An 18,684-nucleotide genomic window follows, 5' to 3' on the forward strand; every position below is an offset into this window, starting at 1 on the left:
AACCTCTCCGTTTCTGCACCTTCCTTTCCTCCTTTAAAATGCTCCTCAAAATCCACCTCTTTGATTAATTTTCAATTCCTGGAGACTCCAGGGCCATCCTGGAGGATTGGCAACCCTAGATGGCAGAGAAATATAACCAGGGAACCTGCCCATCTTTTCAGTCAGGCATTGAAAGGGGTGGACTAGAAAAGGAGAGGATATATTATTAAAATAAAAATGGGTGAGGGAATTGATAACTTAATGCATGTTCTGCAAGATGTTCTCGGCGTATATTATAGCCTCCATTGTCTCCTGAAGACATGAACTAATTCAGGGGTCAGCTGCACAGGTGCCAATTTTACAGATGAGATTGGGCACTTTGATTCTCTACTATGAATCTGGCCACTCTGTGTGGTGTGGGAGTTCTACATTTATTGTTTTTCCTTTCTCTGTGGTCTCTCTCTACCTCAGTTGGGCACAGGAGTCAGCCAACTGTGGTTAAATAAAACTTTATTCACCACTGAACTGAATTCATTGAGTTGGCTACATTACCATCATTGAATAAATAGACTGTTCCATCAGGGTAGAAGGCTGAGTTTTTATTGTGAGAATCAAATACCAAAACCTAAGGAAATATTAACCTAGCTTGCATCCTTATTTCTTCACTAATCCTATGTGTAATCATACTTACTGTTACCAAAGAGTTCCTTCTTATGTACCATCTGTATATTCACAACTTCCAATCGATACTTCCCCTCTTTACTTAAATGGTGATACAGTCCCTAATATCTCTCTCCTTTAAATTAACATTTTCTTTGTTCCTCTTACGTATTTTGTTCTCTCTCAAGATGTTAAATTCTACTTTAGCAGTTATGATTTTGGTTATGCTTTGAGATCAATATGTACTATTGTAAATTGCTATGTTAACATTTCCTGTTACATTTTGCTGTCAACTGTCCTGATGTCATGCAAAGCTCTGGCTACTAGGTGTCACTATTGACGGAGTTTCTGAAGTCTTCCATCCAACTCTTCACCATCTTGAATATATAAAAACAAACTTTATATTCAACAACTTGCCACAGGCAATTTACCAGTTACAAAATAAATAAGCAGTGCAGAATTTCAAATAGAAAAATTTACTCCCAGTATTTCACCCACAAGGTCATTCTTCATGTATTTTTGATAGCGAGTGTTGCCAGGCTATTCCACTGTGGCAGGGATCATACCTTGCCCGATCCTGCATTCATTCTGTAGACGTGCTTTTTTCATCTCAGGCCATCTGAGTATATACCTTCAACAGCAACAATAACTTGTATTTATATAGCACCTTTAACATAGTAAAACATCCCAAGGCACTTCACAGGAGTATTATAAGACAAAAATTTGACACTGAGCCCCATAAGGGAAAATGTGGGCAGATCTCCAAATGCTGGGTCAAAGAGGTAGGTTTTAAGGAGTGTCTTAAAGGAGGAGAGAGGGAGAGAGACGGAGAGGTTTAGGGAGGGTATTCCAGAGCTGAGGGCCTAGGCAACAGAAGGCACAGCCACCAATTGTTGAGCGATTATAATCAGGGATGCTCAAGAGGGCAGAATTAGAGGAGTGCAGACATCTTGGGGGGAGGGGGGGTGGGGGGTTGGGTTGAGGGGCTGGAGGAGATTACAGAGATGGGGAGGGGCGAGGCCATGGAGGGATTTGAAAACAAAGGCTGAGAATTTTGAAATTGAGATGTTGCTTAACTGGGAGCCAATGTAGGCCAGTGAGCACAGGGGTGATTGGTGAGCGAGACTTGGTGCGAGTTAGGACATGGGCTGCCGAGTATTGGATGACCTCAAGTTTACCTAGGGTAGAATGTGGGAGGCAGCCAGGAGTGCGTTGGAATAATCAAGTCTAGAGCTATACCAATGTTGTCCAACATATTAGCCACTAGGCACCTATGGATAATTGGGAATCCAGATACGGTTAATTGCATTTCTGATGTAATAAATAAAAAATGAGTGATAGACATAATTGTTGAGGATCAGCTCTCAATCCTCATATTTGCACCGTGTATGCATGTTTAATGTTTTTGTGGTTGTGTTGGTAAAATGGTAAGACAAAAAGCGGACGTACGAGTGTTTTTTGATTATTGTGTGTGCTTTACTTCCTTGGTTACTGAATAGTTTTAGATGTTTGTTATGTAATTATACATGTGTGAAGTACATTTATCTGTATTGTGAGTATATGTAAGGTGTTTTCTATTAAAATTAATGCATGAGGCTAAAACGGTTTTGCATGAGGCTAAAACAGTGTTGCAGTAGTCTCACCTTGACTAGTCAGCAATTTCTGTCGGGCAACATTGTGCTATCCCACAGTTGGGAACACCCAGCTGATTTTTCCCTTCCCTAGCCCAAGGGTGTTGGAGCTACCTGTGGCACCCTAAGTCCTGCACTGGCTGCGATAACTTAACACAAGCTAGAAATCAAATCTGATGCCTTGTGCCCCGAGTGATTCAGTACCACTTACCAACTAAACCATCAGAAGAACTTATTAAATATATATTTTTCCAATGGAATTGATTTGCGATTTTCACAGAAAGATTGATGGAATCGTGAGGTCTCTGCACGGTTTCCATGTGGAACATATGAAAAGTGGCAGATAGGAAAAGGCTACTGATCCATCCAGCCCGTCCCATACAAATATGAATCACAATACAGACACTCCCCACCCACCCCCGCCATGAAATCACCGAGGAGAGGTGAAAAACTAGCTAAAAACACAGGCCAATTGGGGGAGGGGAGAAATCTGGAAAATTTCTCTCCGACCATCTTAGGCGATCAAAGCTGGTCGAGGAGATCACTCTCCCCCTGCTTAATGTTATACAGTACCCAACTTTTATACAAGGTGATCTCCCCCAACTCTCCAGCCAGAAACAGGTCCAACTCTCGCTTGAAGGAACTCAGTGAATCAAAGTTCACCGCACGAACCGGCAGCCTATTCCACCAGTCCTTCATTCTCTGGGAAAAGGACCTGAGTACATATAACCTAGTTCTGCCTTTATATAACTCGAGATTGTGAGCTTTGGTCCTCCCTAACCAGTTTTGTTGTGTTGAGCAGAACTCAATGTAGAAATAAAGGTGTGGTCTGATCAGACCACTGTACATTTTAACCACAATTTGTTGTGTCTTATGGTCATCTATTTGCTATGCCTTTTCTAAAATAACCAATAATTAGGTCCTGGGTCGCCCCATTGGCACTAAACAAAAAAGGGACACAGCTTATAAAAACGTAACTACGAAAACAAAGGAAACTAATAAACCTAAATAATATTGCTGCTGGTGTTCGCTAAATGCTCCAGTCCTTGCAGTGCCCGCCAGTTGCGGAAGGCCTCATTGGTACTAGCGGATACTGTGTGCCGCTTCAGGGCCACCAAAAGTACTTCATTAGCTGTAAAGCGCTTTGAGATGTCTGGTGGTCGTGAAAGGCGCTATACAAATGCAAGTCTTTCTTTTCTTTCTTTTGTTGCTTTCCAATTGTCCACATTGAGTGAATTTCCAATTACAGACGCTGAATACAAACCCATTTAAAGAAATGGAGTTGTATTTGGTTAAGAGTGACATGCATCAAAAGTAGATTATATTTTTCAACAGAAATGGACAATTCTTGACTGTATCATCATCATAGGCAGTCCCTCGGAATCGAGGAAAACTTGCTTCCACTCCCAAAGTGAGTTCTCTGGTGGCTGAACAGAATGTTTTATGTGGAGCTCCTTCACGGTAAACTAGCCAAAGGTGGGCAGCAGAAGCGTTACAAGGACACCCTCAAAGCCTCCCTGGTAAAGTGCGACATCACATCTCTTGACTGTATCTTTAAACAGATATAGAACTGAAACATATTTTAAAACAGAAAATGTTGGTAACACTCAGCAGGCCAGGCAGCATCTGTAGAGAGAGAAACAGAGTTAACGTTTCAGGTCGGTGACATTAAAAAGTTGCTGTGTCAAAATCGGTTTCCTTTAACCTTGCTTGAAAGCCTTTCTTAATCTTTTAAAATTTTGCTTCATTCAGCAGGGTAAAGCTAAAAAATCTTTATTATTTATACACTGTGCTCAACTACAGCTTTTTTTTTGCATTAGTTCTGTCAACCGGGCATCTCCAAGATAAAGATGTATAGCTCAAAACACAGCCTGCAACTTCAATAGTATTTAATTAATGTGCAGATTCATTCCATATATGGGCACAAGAATGTATTTGAAGAATTTTTAAATCAGTGCGATTTGAAATGAAACCAACCTGAAATAAACTCGTGTTAAAAGTAACACTTTCATATATTTTGCAACGAGATGATTTTATTTTTAAATAGTTGCAATTGCAAATCGTGCAATGTTATTCCTTTCCTTTTTTAAAAATATCCACAAATTATGAACGAAAATGAAACGGTGCTGGGTAGGAACAGTCAGAGGTTGCTTGGGGAGAGGGGTGTTGGAGCAAAGCGAGTGCTGTGCATTTTGCAGACGTTTTAAAGAATCGCTTCAAACCCCATCATTTGCGCACACCATTGCACGCAATCGCTGGCAAAACAGCAAACACGGTCGAAGGGGGGCCAGCCTGGTTGACACACCCCAGCAGCCGAAAAAAAAATTGGAAGGTGATCCGCGCATGGAATTAAAAAATATTGTGCAAAAGGGGTGGGGTGGGGTGGGGGTGGAAATTGGCAGGGTGGGGTTCGCTGCAAACTCCAGCTGTCGGGGAAAGTTTGAGCAGAAGACGTTCTTATTTGCAAAAAAAAAGCATGATTGCCTATGAGTATTTTTTGCAAAGCAAATGCACGATTAAGAGAAAGACGGCCATGCCGCGTTGCAGCAGACTTGAGAAAGTGTGGCGTAGTTTGCTGCTCCGCCAGCATTCCTGTGCCTCTAGCGCGGCGCTGGGGCTCGCCAGAGAGCGCCCGCGGGCTGTAGGTAATACTACTTCATTTACTCGCTAAGTTGCATCGAGAACCGAAAGGTTTGCAGTTGTGAAATTTGCAATTTTTAATGTTTTTTGTTATTTTGTTAATGTTGCGAAGATGGCGCCCGGGCCGGCCCCTCCGGTGTATTTGTTGCCGCCGGATTGGACGCGGGGTCCCGCCCCCATCGGCCGCCGCCCATTGGCTGCTGGCCGCTGTCAATCAGGCGCGCCGCTCGCTGATTGGCCATGCGCCCCTGTCGCTCACAAACGGCCCCCTCTGATTGGTTATCGGGCACGTCACTCAGCCCACAGCCTTTGCCCCCTTGGGTTGTGTCCCAGGTTTTTTTCTCCCTCGCTCTGTGACTTGGTACTTTGCAAAAAATTTGCCCGTGACGCACATTAAAACTTAATGCACTTTCATTTGCTGCTGTGCATTATGTACAATAGTTGCAAATATATGCACACGTGGCGGTTTGCAAAGATAGTGATTTGAGATTTTTTGCATTTTTTTTAAAAAGTATTTATTTTCACAATTATTGGACAACAAGGTAATTAAATTTTTTGCATGCTAATGAAGAACCATGGTCGAAGGACGTTGCCTTGTATTCCTCATGACATGACAATGCCCTTCCATTTTGTTGTGTGTAGAGTAAGCGACTGCTTGTTTGGCTGCTTTCTTGGTGTGTTTTTTGATGACTTGCATTAATGTGGTTTTTTTTAAACTATGCTTTTTAATTTGCTTTTAATCGAGGATGCATTCGTTTTAAGACAATTTGAAAATAAACAAATACGCCACGTGATGGGGAGTTGTATATTCGCCGCCTCCCCACCAATTAGCCTTTTTAAAAAAAAATGGGACCCACAAAAATGTTTTAAGTCAGGGGGGGTTCTGTAGCTATATTTACTTGGTGTCCTTTTTTAAAAATGTTGCTCCATGCATATTGCAAAAATTCAATGCACATTGCAAAAATTTAATGTTGTATAATTGCTGAACTTTCACAGGTAAGGAACTTAAAACATTTTTGGTTGTACTGTAAGTTGGAACAATGGTGTGCTTAATTTATATGTATGTAGTTTTATTATGATAAAAGATTGGTCTGATCAGTTAGTACATGCAATTTCAGTGGAATGAGAAGGTGCTAAATATTTTTCATTCCTCCTCCCCCCCAATATATTTACTCCCCATATTATGAGACGCCATTTGCCACCAGGGCCATTTAATGCAATGAACATCTCTAGCTGGCTGCAACCGAACTTAATAGCTCCCTCCCAGCTCCCGCCCCCCTGCTGCTCCTCCCGCGATTGGTAAAAACCCGGGGGGAGGCGGGCCAGGCCGGGATCCTATTGGCGGGCCGGCATGTCTATCAAGAGGAGCCGAATCCCTCCTGGGAGCTGGTGATCAAGTTGGGTTGGCTGGGCGGTGTAGTGGCCTGAGTCTGTATTGCAAGCAGCTCTCGCCCTGTGTGAAACAGCATTCTGGTCACCAGCGTTTGTCTACATATTGTAAATCAGCCTTGGTGGCAAAGATGGATATGAAGAAAAGAATTCATTTAGAACTACGGAATAGGACACCTTCAGATGTAAGTCTTGTTTTGTGTCAGGAAAACTTTTAAGAATGTTCTTAAGAGGAAAAATAGTTGGTGTTGGTGTTGTGGTGTGGGGTGGGGGGGGGGGGTCCTGTCTGTTTATACATTTTCCCCCCTTACCTGCCTTCTCTGCAATCTTGCAAGTGTATGGAATATTTTAAGTATGTGTGTGGTGTGTGTGTATTTATTTATTACATTTTAATTACATTTTTAAGTAGTGTAGCCAGCAAGATTTGTAAGCCCAGGGAAGCCGACTGGATGAAATGCACCAAGAGTTTTTGCAAGAGTGTATCTGACGCTGATTGCTTAATATTGCTGGAGCTTGGCAAACTTTTTTTTCTTTTAAAAGAAAAATAGGGGCAGGTTTGAAGTTTACAAAACGTGTGAAAGAAACTTAATTAAAGATACAACGAGATATTCCTATCGGTGATCAAGTAAGGGAGAATGGGGAGCCATATTTGCAACTTCATAGTCATGAACGCGCCCATTCTCGGATATTTTTCTAAAATTATAAAGTGCTCCGAAGAACAATCCGAGGTTCAGGGGACGATATGGTTGAGGTCAGTCTCTCGATTGATGTTTCGAGTGTTTTATTTTTTAGCTTCTAGTTCTTTTAACTTTGGAAATCAAATCTCTAGAATAAGCAAAAGACCTTGTGGTGGGACGAAAATAGTTGCTGTTTGACATGAATCTGCATTAGGCGTGCACGAGAACCCAGTGTGGGTCATTTCGGATACTGTAAATATGTTTAAAATACACAGGAGACTGAGATTTTAAAACTGAGACGTGCAAATTTCACCTTTTGGAGCGATTATAAATTCGAGTCGCCCCGACTGTGACACAAAGTTCTATTTTCTCACTTTTGATTAGGTTATTACACATGCTTTTTTTTTTAAAAAAGAGGGAGAATGGGATATTTAAATTTACCGAGTGTATTAAAAGTATTTTTATGAAAGGGAGGGTGGAGAATGTGATTACATTTTTAATACCTCGATCCCTAAATGATCTGGTTGCGGGCGAGATCCAGCAGGTTTGCAATGGGAGGGAGGGAGTGAGGGGTGAAAACAGAATAGCTGTACGTTTCCTCAATTGATGTGTTTGTAACGTTGGTAGTCACCGAAAAAGGGGAGGGTGGTTTTTATGAGTTGGGTTTGCAGTTTAAGCAGTGTTCTCTTGTGTTTTTTTTATTTTTTTTTAAAAAGGACATTTAAGTGCAGTCCTTTTTTTTGGGGGGGGGGGAGGAGCGAAGAGAAATGCAAGTGTTAATGATTTTAAAAATATATATATATTCATTAGTCCCAGTGACAAGAGAAATTGGGGCCAACTTTGGAACTTTGCACCGTGGTGGCGGGATCCGACCCAGCATAAAGTAGGACGGCAGCCATTTTACTAAGGGCTTGGAAACAGAAATGCAGAATATTAAATATCGTGCTCTTTTCAAGGGGGCTTTTTGTCTGACCTGGCCGCGGAGAAGGGAGATATTAATAATCCGGCGTGTGTGTGTGCAAACAATCTGGGTGATGATGGAGCCAGGGAAAAGGTAACAGAAGTGAGACTGAGAAAAAAAACATCATTTTTTTGCAAGGACAAAAATACAGTAAGGTTACGTCATTGGGGAAATCGAGTCCATCAGCTCTTTCCCTCTTCCCCCTCTCGGGAGAAGATTCTTATTGCTGGAAGACAGAGAGAGAATTGGGATCAACTCCTTGGCACAGCAGAATTATCTTTTTAAATAGCTTATTTCAGAATCTTTGGTTGATTTTTTTTTTAAAGAAGCTGCCTAATTGATTTTCAAGCCAGGGCTAAAGGGGGAGGTCAGGAGGTGGAGGGGTCAAATATTGCAAAGAAGTCATATTTTTAAAAGGCGAGTGAGCCCTGGTGAAGTTTGGCCCGCCGCGCTGGCGCTCTGCAATGTTGCCAATTGTGGGATGTAGCGACTTTCTGCAACTTCGCAGCGGCAACAATCCGGCGTTCCTCATCAAGGTCAACGGGTCCTCCCACCCTCCCTCCACTCTGTGTGTGTGTGTGTGTGTGTGGGGGGGGGGGGCTCATTATATAACCACACACAACACATGCGGGCGTTTGCCTTGACTGTTTCAGGCATGTGTGTATGGATATTTCATTAATTTTATATATTGTATAATGTGTGTGGCTATTACACAAATTATACAATATATAAAATTTATGAATGTATGGATATTCATTTTATAGTATAATTTTGTGTATATGGATATTTTATAGTATAATTTGTGTGTGGATATTTCATTCATTTTAATATATTGTATAATTTTGTGTGGGCTATTTCATTAATTTTATATAGTATAATTTGTGATGTGTGTATGTGTGGATATTTTAATTTTAGTTAATTATTTTGTGATGTGTGCGTATATATGGATATTTTCATTTTCTAGTATAATTGTGTGTGATAAGTGTGTGTGGCTATTTCACTTTATATATTGTATAATTATTTTGAGATGTATAATGTGTGTGGATAGTTCATTAATTTTACATATTGTATAATATTTTTGTATGTGTGTGAGAGATATGCGTGTGTGTGTATTTATCCCTCGATCAACATCACAAAACAGATTACCTGGTCATTATCATATTGCAGTTTGTGGGAGCTTGCTGTGCGCAAATTGGCTGCCGTGTTTCCCACATTACAACAGTGACTACACTCCAAAAAGTACTTAATTGGCTGTAAAGCGCTTTGAGACGTCCGGTGGTCATGAAAGGCGCTATATAAATGCAAGTCTTTTCTCGTGTGTGTGTGTGTGTGTGAAGACTTGCATTTCTGTAGCGTCTTTCACCACTCAAAGTGCTTTACAGCTAAATAAGTACTTTTTAAAAAGTGTAGTCACTGTTGTAATGTAGGAAATGTGGCAACCAATTTATGCACAGCAAGCTCCCACAAACAGCAATGTGATGTCCAGATAATCTGTTTTTATTAATGAAATTGGCCAAAATTAGGGTTGTATTTAGTGCTGTTCACTAGGGCAGGTGTATTTTTTCTGTGTATGTGGGAGGAGGTGAGTTTGCTTGGAAAAGTTTTTAAATGTGTGGCTGAGTGTGAATCTTAACATTTATTTACAGTGTAGGGAAATAGATGAGAGTGACAGGCTAGGTATAATCACACCAAGGCCCTGTAAAATATGTCCTCCCAAGCCTGTAGCGAGTTTCTTGTAGTTACAAGTTTTAAACCTATATTACGACAGAGCAATTATCTGTTTGTATTGTAATTTGGGGGCTATGTTATGAGCCCATTGTGGCTTTGTTAAAGAACACTTGAGCCAAGAAAGGGCTGTGCAGCCTGCAATTTGACACTGCGGTTACATAACTTGGCTCTACATCTAAATTATTGTTTAAAACATTTTTGCATTGTTTTTGTTGCTGGTGTGACTTGGGTGCACTTATATATGTAAGTTATATAACTCTTGTATGTAAGTTTGTGTTCAATTGGTTTGTGGTGACAAGGCGAGTTAATGGTGGATTGCCATGGGTCATTCAGTGTATCATGTCACACAGTGTGACTAACTTATGTATGTTTAGGCTGGTGTGACGTACCTATTTCTTGTGTTGGATTTGGGATACAGAGTGCAGGAAGTGCACAGCAGGGCTGTCAACATTGATCGATAGAAAAGACAAGTTTGTGGTGTTAGCTGTGTATTTTCCATCTTGTGTCTTGGAGTTGAAAGGGCGATTAAACTGACGAATGACTGGAATGGGGGAAATAATTCAAAACAACAGTCTTCAGTATAGGGTGATAGAATATACTGCTCAAATTATGACTATTTTGAATTGAAGAATTTTTTGTTAACTCTATTTTTAGATTGTCAAGGCAAGGGATGTTAATACTGGGGAGATGAAAGTTTATTAATTTCAGACTGTTGGCATCAAGCATTCTTAGGCCATTGAGTATAACCAGCTACAGGGTTAAAGTGTTACTTTTCCCCTGAACCTATATTAAGAGTTTGTAGCCTCCGAGTGAGATGGACGTTAGAATTAATGGCGCGTTTGTGGGCCAATGCTCTCCAGGAATATGGAGACTCCAGCTGTCAGTCTGTGCTCGGGTCCTGAGAGTGAAAGGTCAGCGTATTAGCCAGCTGTGCTATTCAGGCGCCCCTCATTATCTCCATTTTGTTTTCAGTGGAGGATTTAATTGACATGGCAGGTGGGTGCCATTGTTGCAACGTTGGACCTCGAGTGACCCACGTGCAGCTGGGGCTCAGTAGGTAGCACCCTCTCCTCTTGAGCCAGAAGGTTGTGGGTTTAAGTCCCACGCCAGGGACTTGAGCACATAAATCTACGCTGACACTCCACATGGCTCGAGACCTGGACCATGTACAGTAGACATCTCAAATCGCTGGAGAAATACCACCAACGATGTCTCCGCAAGATCCTGCAAATCCCCTGGGAGGATAGATGCACCAATGTCAGTGTTCTCGATCAGGCCAACATCCCTACCATCGAAGCACTGACCACACTCAACCAGCTCCGTTGGGCGGGCCGCATTGTCTACATGCCAGACGCGAGACTCCTAAAGCAAGTGCTCTACTCGGAACTCCTACACGGCAAGCGAGCCCCATGTAGGTAGTGGAAATGTTTTACGGACATCCTCAAAGCCTCCTTGCTAAAATGTAACATCCCCACCGACACCTGGGAGTCCCTGGCCAAAGATCACCCTAAGTGGAGGAAGAACATCCGGGAGGGTGCTGAGCACCTAGAGTCTCATTGCCGAGAGCATGCAGAAAACAAGCGCAGGCAGCGGAAGGAGTGTGCCGTAAACCAGACTCCCCACCCATCCTTTCCTTCAACCACTGTCTGTCCCACCTGTGACAGAGACTGTAATTCCTGTATTGGACTGTACAGTCATCTGAGAACTCCCGTTGAGTGGAAGCAAGTCTTCCTCGATTTCAAGGGACTGCCTATGATGAGGGAGTGCTGCACTGTCGGAGGTGCCGTCTTTTGGATGAGACGTTAAACCGAGGCCCTGTTGACTCTCTCAGGTGGACATAAAAGATCCCATGGCACTATTTCGAAGAAGAACAGGGGAGTTATCCCCAGTGTCCTGGGGCCAAAATTTATCCCCCAACCAACAAAACAAAAACAGATTATCTGGGTCATTATCACGTTGCTGTTTGTGGGAGCTTGCTGTGCGCAATTTGGCTGCTGCTTTTCCCACATTACAACAGTGACTACACTCCAAAAGTACTTCATTGGCTGTAAAGCGCTTTGCGACGTCCGGTGGTTGTGAAAGGCGATATATAAATGCATGTCTTTGTACCTGTATTCTATGGTTTGCGGGCTGATTTCTTAATATGTGGGATAGAATTCTATACAGTGAAATTCAGAAGTATTTTTAAGTTTTTGTTTTTGTAAAAAAAAATTAAGAACTGTGTTTTGTTTGGAGGCAAGGCCAAGCCATTGGAGCTCATCCTTTGAAGTATTATACCTCAACAGTGCATCTTGAACACCAGAGTTTGTGCCTTTTTTATTATGCTGCCTGTTAGATCGTTCACGTGTAATATTTTCACAAGTGCAGCCTGTTGCACAGGCTAAGTGTAGCTTATTGTGTTGCATTCACTCTCTGTGTAAAAGATTCTAATCTGGATGTTTAGACTACTGTGATATTGGGCCTTGAAGTGAGATGTTGAAATGTGCACATCTTCACTGGCTCCCTAGATTAAGAATTTGATAAGTCTGGCCTATGTACATGCCACCCCACTTGGAGCATGAAATGGATGACCAGAGTTACGATAATGATGCAAACACTTGGAAGTATTTTGAATCCAGCTAGGCGGTATATGGACTTTTTTGGTTGAAGAAATCATGATGTTGAGTGGCAGTATCTTCAGAGTAGCAAACAAGCGATTTATGTATACAGGTGGAACCTCCCTTATCCGGAACCACCCCTTGTCCAGAACCATCCCCGGCCACTGGGTGGCGCATGCGCAGAACTCTGACATGAACAAATTGAAGTCCTTCCTCGCTGCTGACTTCCACAATCGCTGGCCTGACCCCGCGATCCACTGCCCACCCCCATGATCTCTCTGCTGTGCTCTCAGCCCCAAGCCAGCCAGCCCCGATATCCCCTTGCTCAGTACCTGTACCATCCAATTTAATGTGACCACCCCTCGTCCGGAAAAGTCCCTTATCCCGGAACAGGCCAGGTCCCGAGGGTTCCAGATAAGGGAGGTTCAACCAGTAATTGTAATGGAACAGAATATTTGGATGGATTGGAACAGAATATTTGGATGGATTGGCAAAGGTTTATTCTGCTGGGAGATGGAGCACTTTCCATTTTGGACACCGGGTGTCAACATAAAGGATGGTCAGGTCAGTTATGGTACATGTGACCAAGTAAAACTTGCTTCACCCTGCCTCAACAATCTGCCGTAGCCCCAATTCCTAAAGAGTAATCACTCTACACCGTATGGCATTCCCGATTTCCACTCCCATTTGCTGGCATGGTTACTATTTAGTGCAAAATTAGGGACAGTTTTATGTTCTGGGTGAAAAGGCCAATACTGCCCAGAGCCATTTCAGTTTGGAGGACATGCGCTTGGAGCTACATAGAATTTATCGCACAGAAATGGGCCATTCGGCCCAAGTGATCTCTGCTGGTGTTATGTTCCATACACACACAATTATTCGTTCGTGGGATGTGGGCGTCGCTGGCAAGGCCGGCATTTATTACCCATTCCCTAGTTGCCCCTTGAGAAGGTGGTGGTGAACTGTTCTTGTTGCGGTTTGGTACAACTGAGTGGCTTGCTGGGCCATTTAGAGTCAACCACGTTGCTGTGGGTCTGGAGTCACATATAGGCCCAGACTGGGTAAGGACGGCAGATTTCCTTCCGTAAAGGACATTAGTGAACCAGATGGGTTTTTACAACAATCCGGTAGTTTCATGGTCATCATTACTGATGCTAGCTTTTTAATTCCAGATTTATTTAATGAACTGAATTTAAATTCCCCAGCTGCCGTGGTGGGATTTGAATTCATGTCTCTGGATCATTAGTCCAGGCCTCTGGGATTACTGGTCCAGTAACATAACCGCTATGCTACCGTTCCTACTTCATCTAACCCTATCAGCATGTCCTTCTACAGTTATTTTTCTCCTTCATGTACTTGTCCAGCTTGCCCTTAAATGCATCTGTGCTGTTCGCCTGAACTATTCCGTGTGGCACCAAGTTTGTTATCCCTACTTGGTCACCTACCTCCGAACTGATTCCCTACCCATGCCGGAAAGTTGGCTTCCAGTTCCATTCGCTTTCATCAAAAGTGGAGGGTAGAACTTTCATTTCATCAGCTGGAACTAGATTTGAACTCCGCCCAGAGGTGAAGGAGGGGAACATAACCCGCGATTGCTTTACGCGCGGTATTTTGAACTGGCCGTGCAGCCCCTTAAAATGGCCACGAACCCAACGAGAACATTGGATGAAACCTCTACCCAAAAAATGTGTTGCAGCTCTTTCCTCTACCCCTACCCCCCCCCCCAGTTCACCAGAATGGGAGGGGCGCTGTGAGGCCCAATGAGGTCTCCGTGGCGCCCACTGAACCATCAGGGAGGGGTTCGTCCAGGCCGGGGGCAATTGCGGATGGATCACGCCCGCCACCTTACCGCCCCGTTACCTCCGAGGCGGTAACAGAGCTTTAACAAAGGGGCAATTTCGGCCCCCAATCCCCTTCCGGATGGCTTTGCTGAATTCAAAGCTTGCATCCACTAGCTGAGATGGATCAGTATAGATGTTTCTATTAATCCTGATTTTAATACAGTCTGGATGTGGGGAATACTGCAAATCTTTCATAATACTGCCCCCCCCCCCAAAAAAAGACTTTATTTTTTTCTGGGATCATCATTGTAATGATTAACCAAAGTGACTTTTTTTCCACCCCAGGAGCAATTGAAAATTAAGAGTGAGCCTGATGACAAGTTGAACCTGTGTATGAACTCCATACTCTCAAAGCTGAATTCATAAAAAATAGGAGCAGGAGTCGCCCATACGGCCCCTCGAGCCATTCAATAAGATCATGGCTGATCTTCGACCTCAATCCCACTTTCCCGCCCGATCCCCATATCCCTTGATTCTGCTGGACTCCAAAAAAAATTCTATTTGCAAATTGTCTGCACTTGTTTGGATTGGGGAGGGTGAAGAAAATTCTAATTGTAATCGACAGCAAGGTTCTGATGCTAAGCCACTCAAGATTGTTCAATAATTTTTATTAATATTTAAAAAAAAAACTCAATCATTTCTGTAGAGCAGTTTTTTGCCGTTGTGTCACAGGAGAAATGTACTACCACCGAGGAATGCAGCATTATCTGTTTCCGGTACTGTTGTCTGTCAGGCAGAGTATGGTTAGATGAAAAGCAGAACTACCTTGCCCCTTGCTGCATTAGTGTAACATTTCATTTTACACTCCAGACGTGGCTGCTGCAATAAGCGTATTTGACAATTGTGGGCAGCTTTCCACTGTAGTTCCACATTCATCAGGAACTGTATTGACTCCCCAAGATCTTGGAAAGGAACATTGAGGCCCGCAGACAGACATTCATCCTAACCGTCTTCCAAATGTGATCACAGGCCTCGGGAGCTGAAAGACTGAAGTACTGAGCATAAGAAATAGGAGCAGGAGCAGGAGTTGGTCATTTGGCCCCTTGAGCCTGCTCTGCCATTCAATAAAATCATGGCTCGACTAATGTTTTTCTAACTCCTGGCATTAGCATTTGAATTTGGGCCACCATCCCTTTTAGTCTCTCCTGCCTTCCACCCTATCACAGACCTTCCCTTTTGTTCTTCCCCTCCCCCTTTCAGTGCTTGTTAAGAATCCATTCTTTCCGAAGGGTCGCCGACCCGAAACATTAACTCTGCTTCCTCTCCACAGATGCTGCCTGACCCGCTGAGATTTCCAGCATTTTCTGTTTTTAGTCCCGATTCCAGCATCCGCAGTATTTTGCTTTTGTATGGCTGATCTGATCCTGGCTTTAACTCTACTTCCCCGCCTTCCCTCATAACTCCTTGTCGTTCAAAAATCTGTCTGTCTTGGGACATTTTCTCTTCCCTCTCTCCAAGTCAGGCTGAGCTGTATGGATTCTTGGTCTGCTTTTAGTTGGCAGCCCTTTAAGAAACTGGCAGTATTCTTCTACCTAATAGTGAAATTGCTCTTTTAATGAATTAAATGATTTATATCCTCAATGTATAGTCGCTGTTGGGAAGCATTCACTTGTGGCCAAACTGTTAGCTTGAGCTTTTATCGGTGTCTCGCACATACGGGGACATGATCGGTTGCAACTTTATGCTGCGATGTTTTGAATTTTGACCTTGGGTTTGTTTATTGGAACCTGATCAAATAATCCAGGCAGCACAATGGTTGGTGCGGCTGTGGAAACGCTACTTGGAAAAAGGAATGGAAGTGCAGCCAGCTATGGATATTGCGGAGTTTTAAGAACATAAGAAATAGGAGCAGGAGTCCGCCATTCAATGAGATCATGGCTGATCTGATCATGGACTCAGCTCCATTTCCCCGCCCGTTCCCCATAACCCTTCACTCCCTTATCGTTCAGAAATCTGTCTATCTCCACCTTTTTTAAATCTATTCAGTGACCCAGCCTCCACAGCTCTCTGGGGCAGAGAATTCCAAAGATTCACGACGCTCTGGGAGAAGAAATAGTTCCTCCTCCTTTTTAAATGGACGTCCCCTTTGATTCTGAAACTATGACCCCTAGTTCTAGATTCCCCCACGAGGGGAAACATCCTCTCTGCATCTACCCTGTCCAGCCCCCTCAGAATCTTATATGTTTACTTCACTGTCTTTGGTCAGGAAGAAATTGTGAGAACTTTACCTCTTAATTAGATAGGTTGGAACTCAGGTGGTAGGTGCAAGATGAGCTGGAGGCCTTCTCTTGTCCACTCCTTTCTTGCATTCTCGGAGGAGAATTATCTCGCATGTTAAGATTGTGTGAAAATAAGGAGGGATTTTTTTAATTGGTGCTTACTCTGGTACTTTTTGATTTGAAAAATACAGAATTAATCCAAAATCAGTCGAGCTTTGAGTTAATTTGTAAGTATCAAGACTGCAAACAACTTGCTCACGAGCGGGTGGCTTCATTCATAACAGCAAATAAGCAAAATTGGTCTTTTAAGAATGTCAGTGTTAATTGTAGCGTGCAGTTTTGACTGCCAGCCAATAGGAATTTACAGCACGGAAGAAAACCATTTCAGCCCAACGTGTCCGCGCCGGCCGACAGAGCTATCCAGCCTAATCCCACTTGGGCATGAGCCGCAGCCCAGACATATTGTTGGGGCAAGTTGTAGGAGAAGCTGATTGTGGGCTGTTGGATTTTGGAATTGGTGAGTAAAGCGGGTATCCTTGTGGGTTTAGTTATCCCAAACACTCTGCAAATGCAGGTATCTCTACCTCCCTGTACACTGCTGAGCAAGTTTCAGGTTGAAGCTCCCTTCCCAGAACATTAAGTTGCCAAATACCGCATCTTTACTCCATGAGCACGGTTCAGAAATGTTTTCAGTGACCACTTGTTTCGTGCTTGCCACGTGACGACAGTCCGAACCAGGAACTGTGGGGATTGTTGGAGAAATGCTCGAGGTTCCGAGCTACAATTATGACCAGCCTCCGACATCCCAGGAATGGGAGGATATACTTCAAGATCGTAACCTGCTTGCTGCACCTGTGAAAATGTGTCTCACTTGAAAGAGATTCGCCTATCAGACAACTTGTAAATGTGGCAGGCAAGAATGAATACAGGTTGAGCGTCCGAAATCTGGAGTTCCAAAATTCGGAATGTTCCAGACACCGGGCCGATCCGTGATGGGGCCATCTGGAAACCGGAAAATGTTCCGAAATCCGGACTCTCCCAACCTTGCCCTGGCTCCTCCCCTCGCCTTACCTCGGCTGCCTGACCCCACCTACCTCGACCCAGGCAGACACGTCCAAAATCCGGAAATATCGAACGGCCTTGGTCCTGAGATTTCCGGATTTCGGACACTCAACCTGTACTACATTTGGGTATCGTGTGGAGATTTTAAAGTTTCATCCAAGCATGGACTGTTGGCTTGCTGCTTGGGCTAGTGCTTTGTGAACCTGGTGTGCTTCGACGAGTGCAGGCTTGGAACCCGTGGAAATGCATTCCTGGTTAACTGAATGTTATAAGTTGGAATTCCCTGTACAGTGCTCTGTGTAAACACATTGTGTTGGCAGCTAAAAGGAGATCAGGAGGGTTTTTTATTTTTGTACTAATGTTTTTGAGTCTTGGGAAGGTGTGGTTCTAGAATTAGCTTGGTATCTTTTGGCGAGCAGCCCAAGTCCTGGGCCATCCAGCTGCCTCTGCCCACTGAGTAAATGGGTCATCCACGGAATAGCGCAGAATCTACAGAGCAGAGGTAGGCCATTAAACTGGCTGATGTGAAAGATCCCATGGTCCTGTTTCAAGAACAATGGAGTTCTCCTCAATATCCGAAAGAAAGACTTGCATTTATATAGCGCCTTTCACAATCACCAGCTGTTTACAGCCAATGAAGTACTTTTTGAAGTGTAGTCACTGTTGTAATGTAGGAAACGCGGCAGCCTATTTTGTGCACAGCAAGCTCCCACAAACAGCACTGTGACAATGACCAGGTAATCTGTTTTTGTTACGTTGGTTGAAGGATAAATATTGGTCCCAGGACACCAGGGATAACTCCCCTGCTTCGAAATAGTGCCATGGGATCTTTTGCGTCCACCTGAGAGAGCAGACCAGGGTTCTCTGATCAATGTCTCATCCAAAAGACGGCACCTCCGATGGTGCAGCACTCCCTCAGCACTGCACTGGGAGTGTCGGCCTAGATTTTTATGCTCCAGTCTTTGGAGTGGGACTTGAACCCACGACCTTCTGACTCGGAGGCGAGAGCACTGCCCACTGAGCCACAGCTGACACTCTGCCAATTACGGCCAATATTTATCCCTCAACCAGCAGATTATCTGGTCATTATTGCGTTGCTGTTTGTGGGAGCTTGCTGTGTGCAAATTGGCTGCTGCGTTTCCACATTACAACAGTGACTACGCTCCAAAAGTAATTCATTTGGTGTATAGCGCTTTGGGACGTACTGAGGTTTTGAAAGGCGTTCTATACATGCAAGTCTTTTCCCTTCTATAGATTTGTGTACAGATTGAACCTCCCTTATCCGGGACCTGGCCTGTGC

At 43.6% G+C, this 18,684-nt stretch overlaps 1 protein-coding gene across 5 annotated transcripts in view; it reads left to right on the top strand.

The window, feature by feature from the left end:
- The first annotated feature begins 3,691 nt into the window (after positions 1-3,691).
- Positions 3,692-18,684, top strand: part of anp32a (acidic (leucine-rich) nuclear phosphoprotein 32 family, member A) — a 42,196-nt gene continuing 27,203 nt past the window's right edge. The window contains exon 1 of one of the 5 annotated variants that reach the window (XM_070858504.1): positions 3,692-3,790. In XM_070858504.1, coding sequence (XP_070714605.1) covers positions 3,707-3,790 — 84 coding nt within the window. In that variant the 5' untranslated portion in view covers positions 3,692-3,706. Of the gene's footprint in view, positions 3,791-5,511; positions 5,554-6,303; positions 6,485-6,972; positions 7,051-18,684 lie in introns of those variants that run through there. The other 4 variants (XM_070858506.1, XM_070858505.1, XM_070858508.1 and 1 more) reach the window with 4 other exon arrangements.

Source organism: Pristiophorus japonicus, chromosome 17, assembly GCF_044704955.1.
Source record: "Pristiophorus japonicus isolate sPriJap1 chromosome 17, sPriJap1.hap1, whole genome shotgun sequence".
NCBI classification, from domain to species: Eukaryota; Metazoa; Chordata; class Chondrichthyes; family Pristiophoridae; genus Pristiophorus; species Pristiophorus japonicus.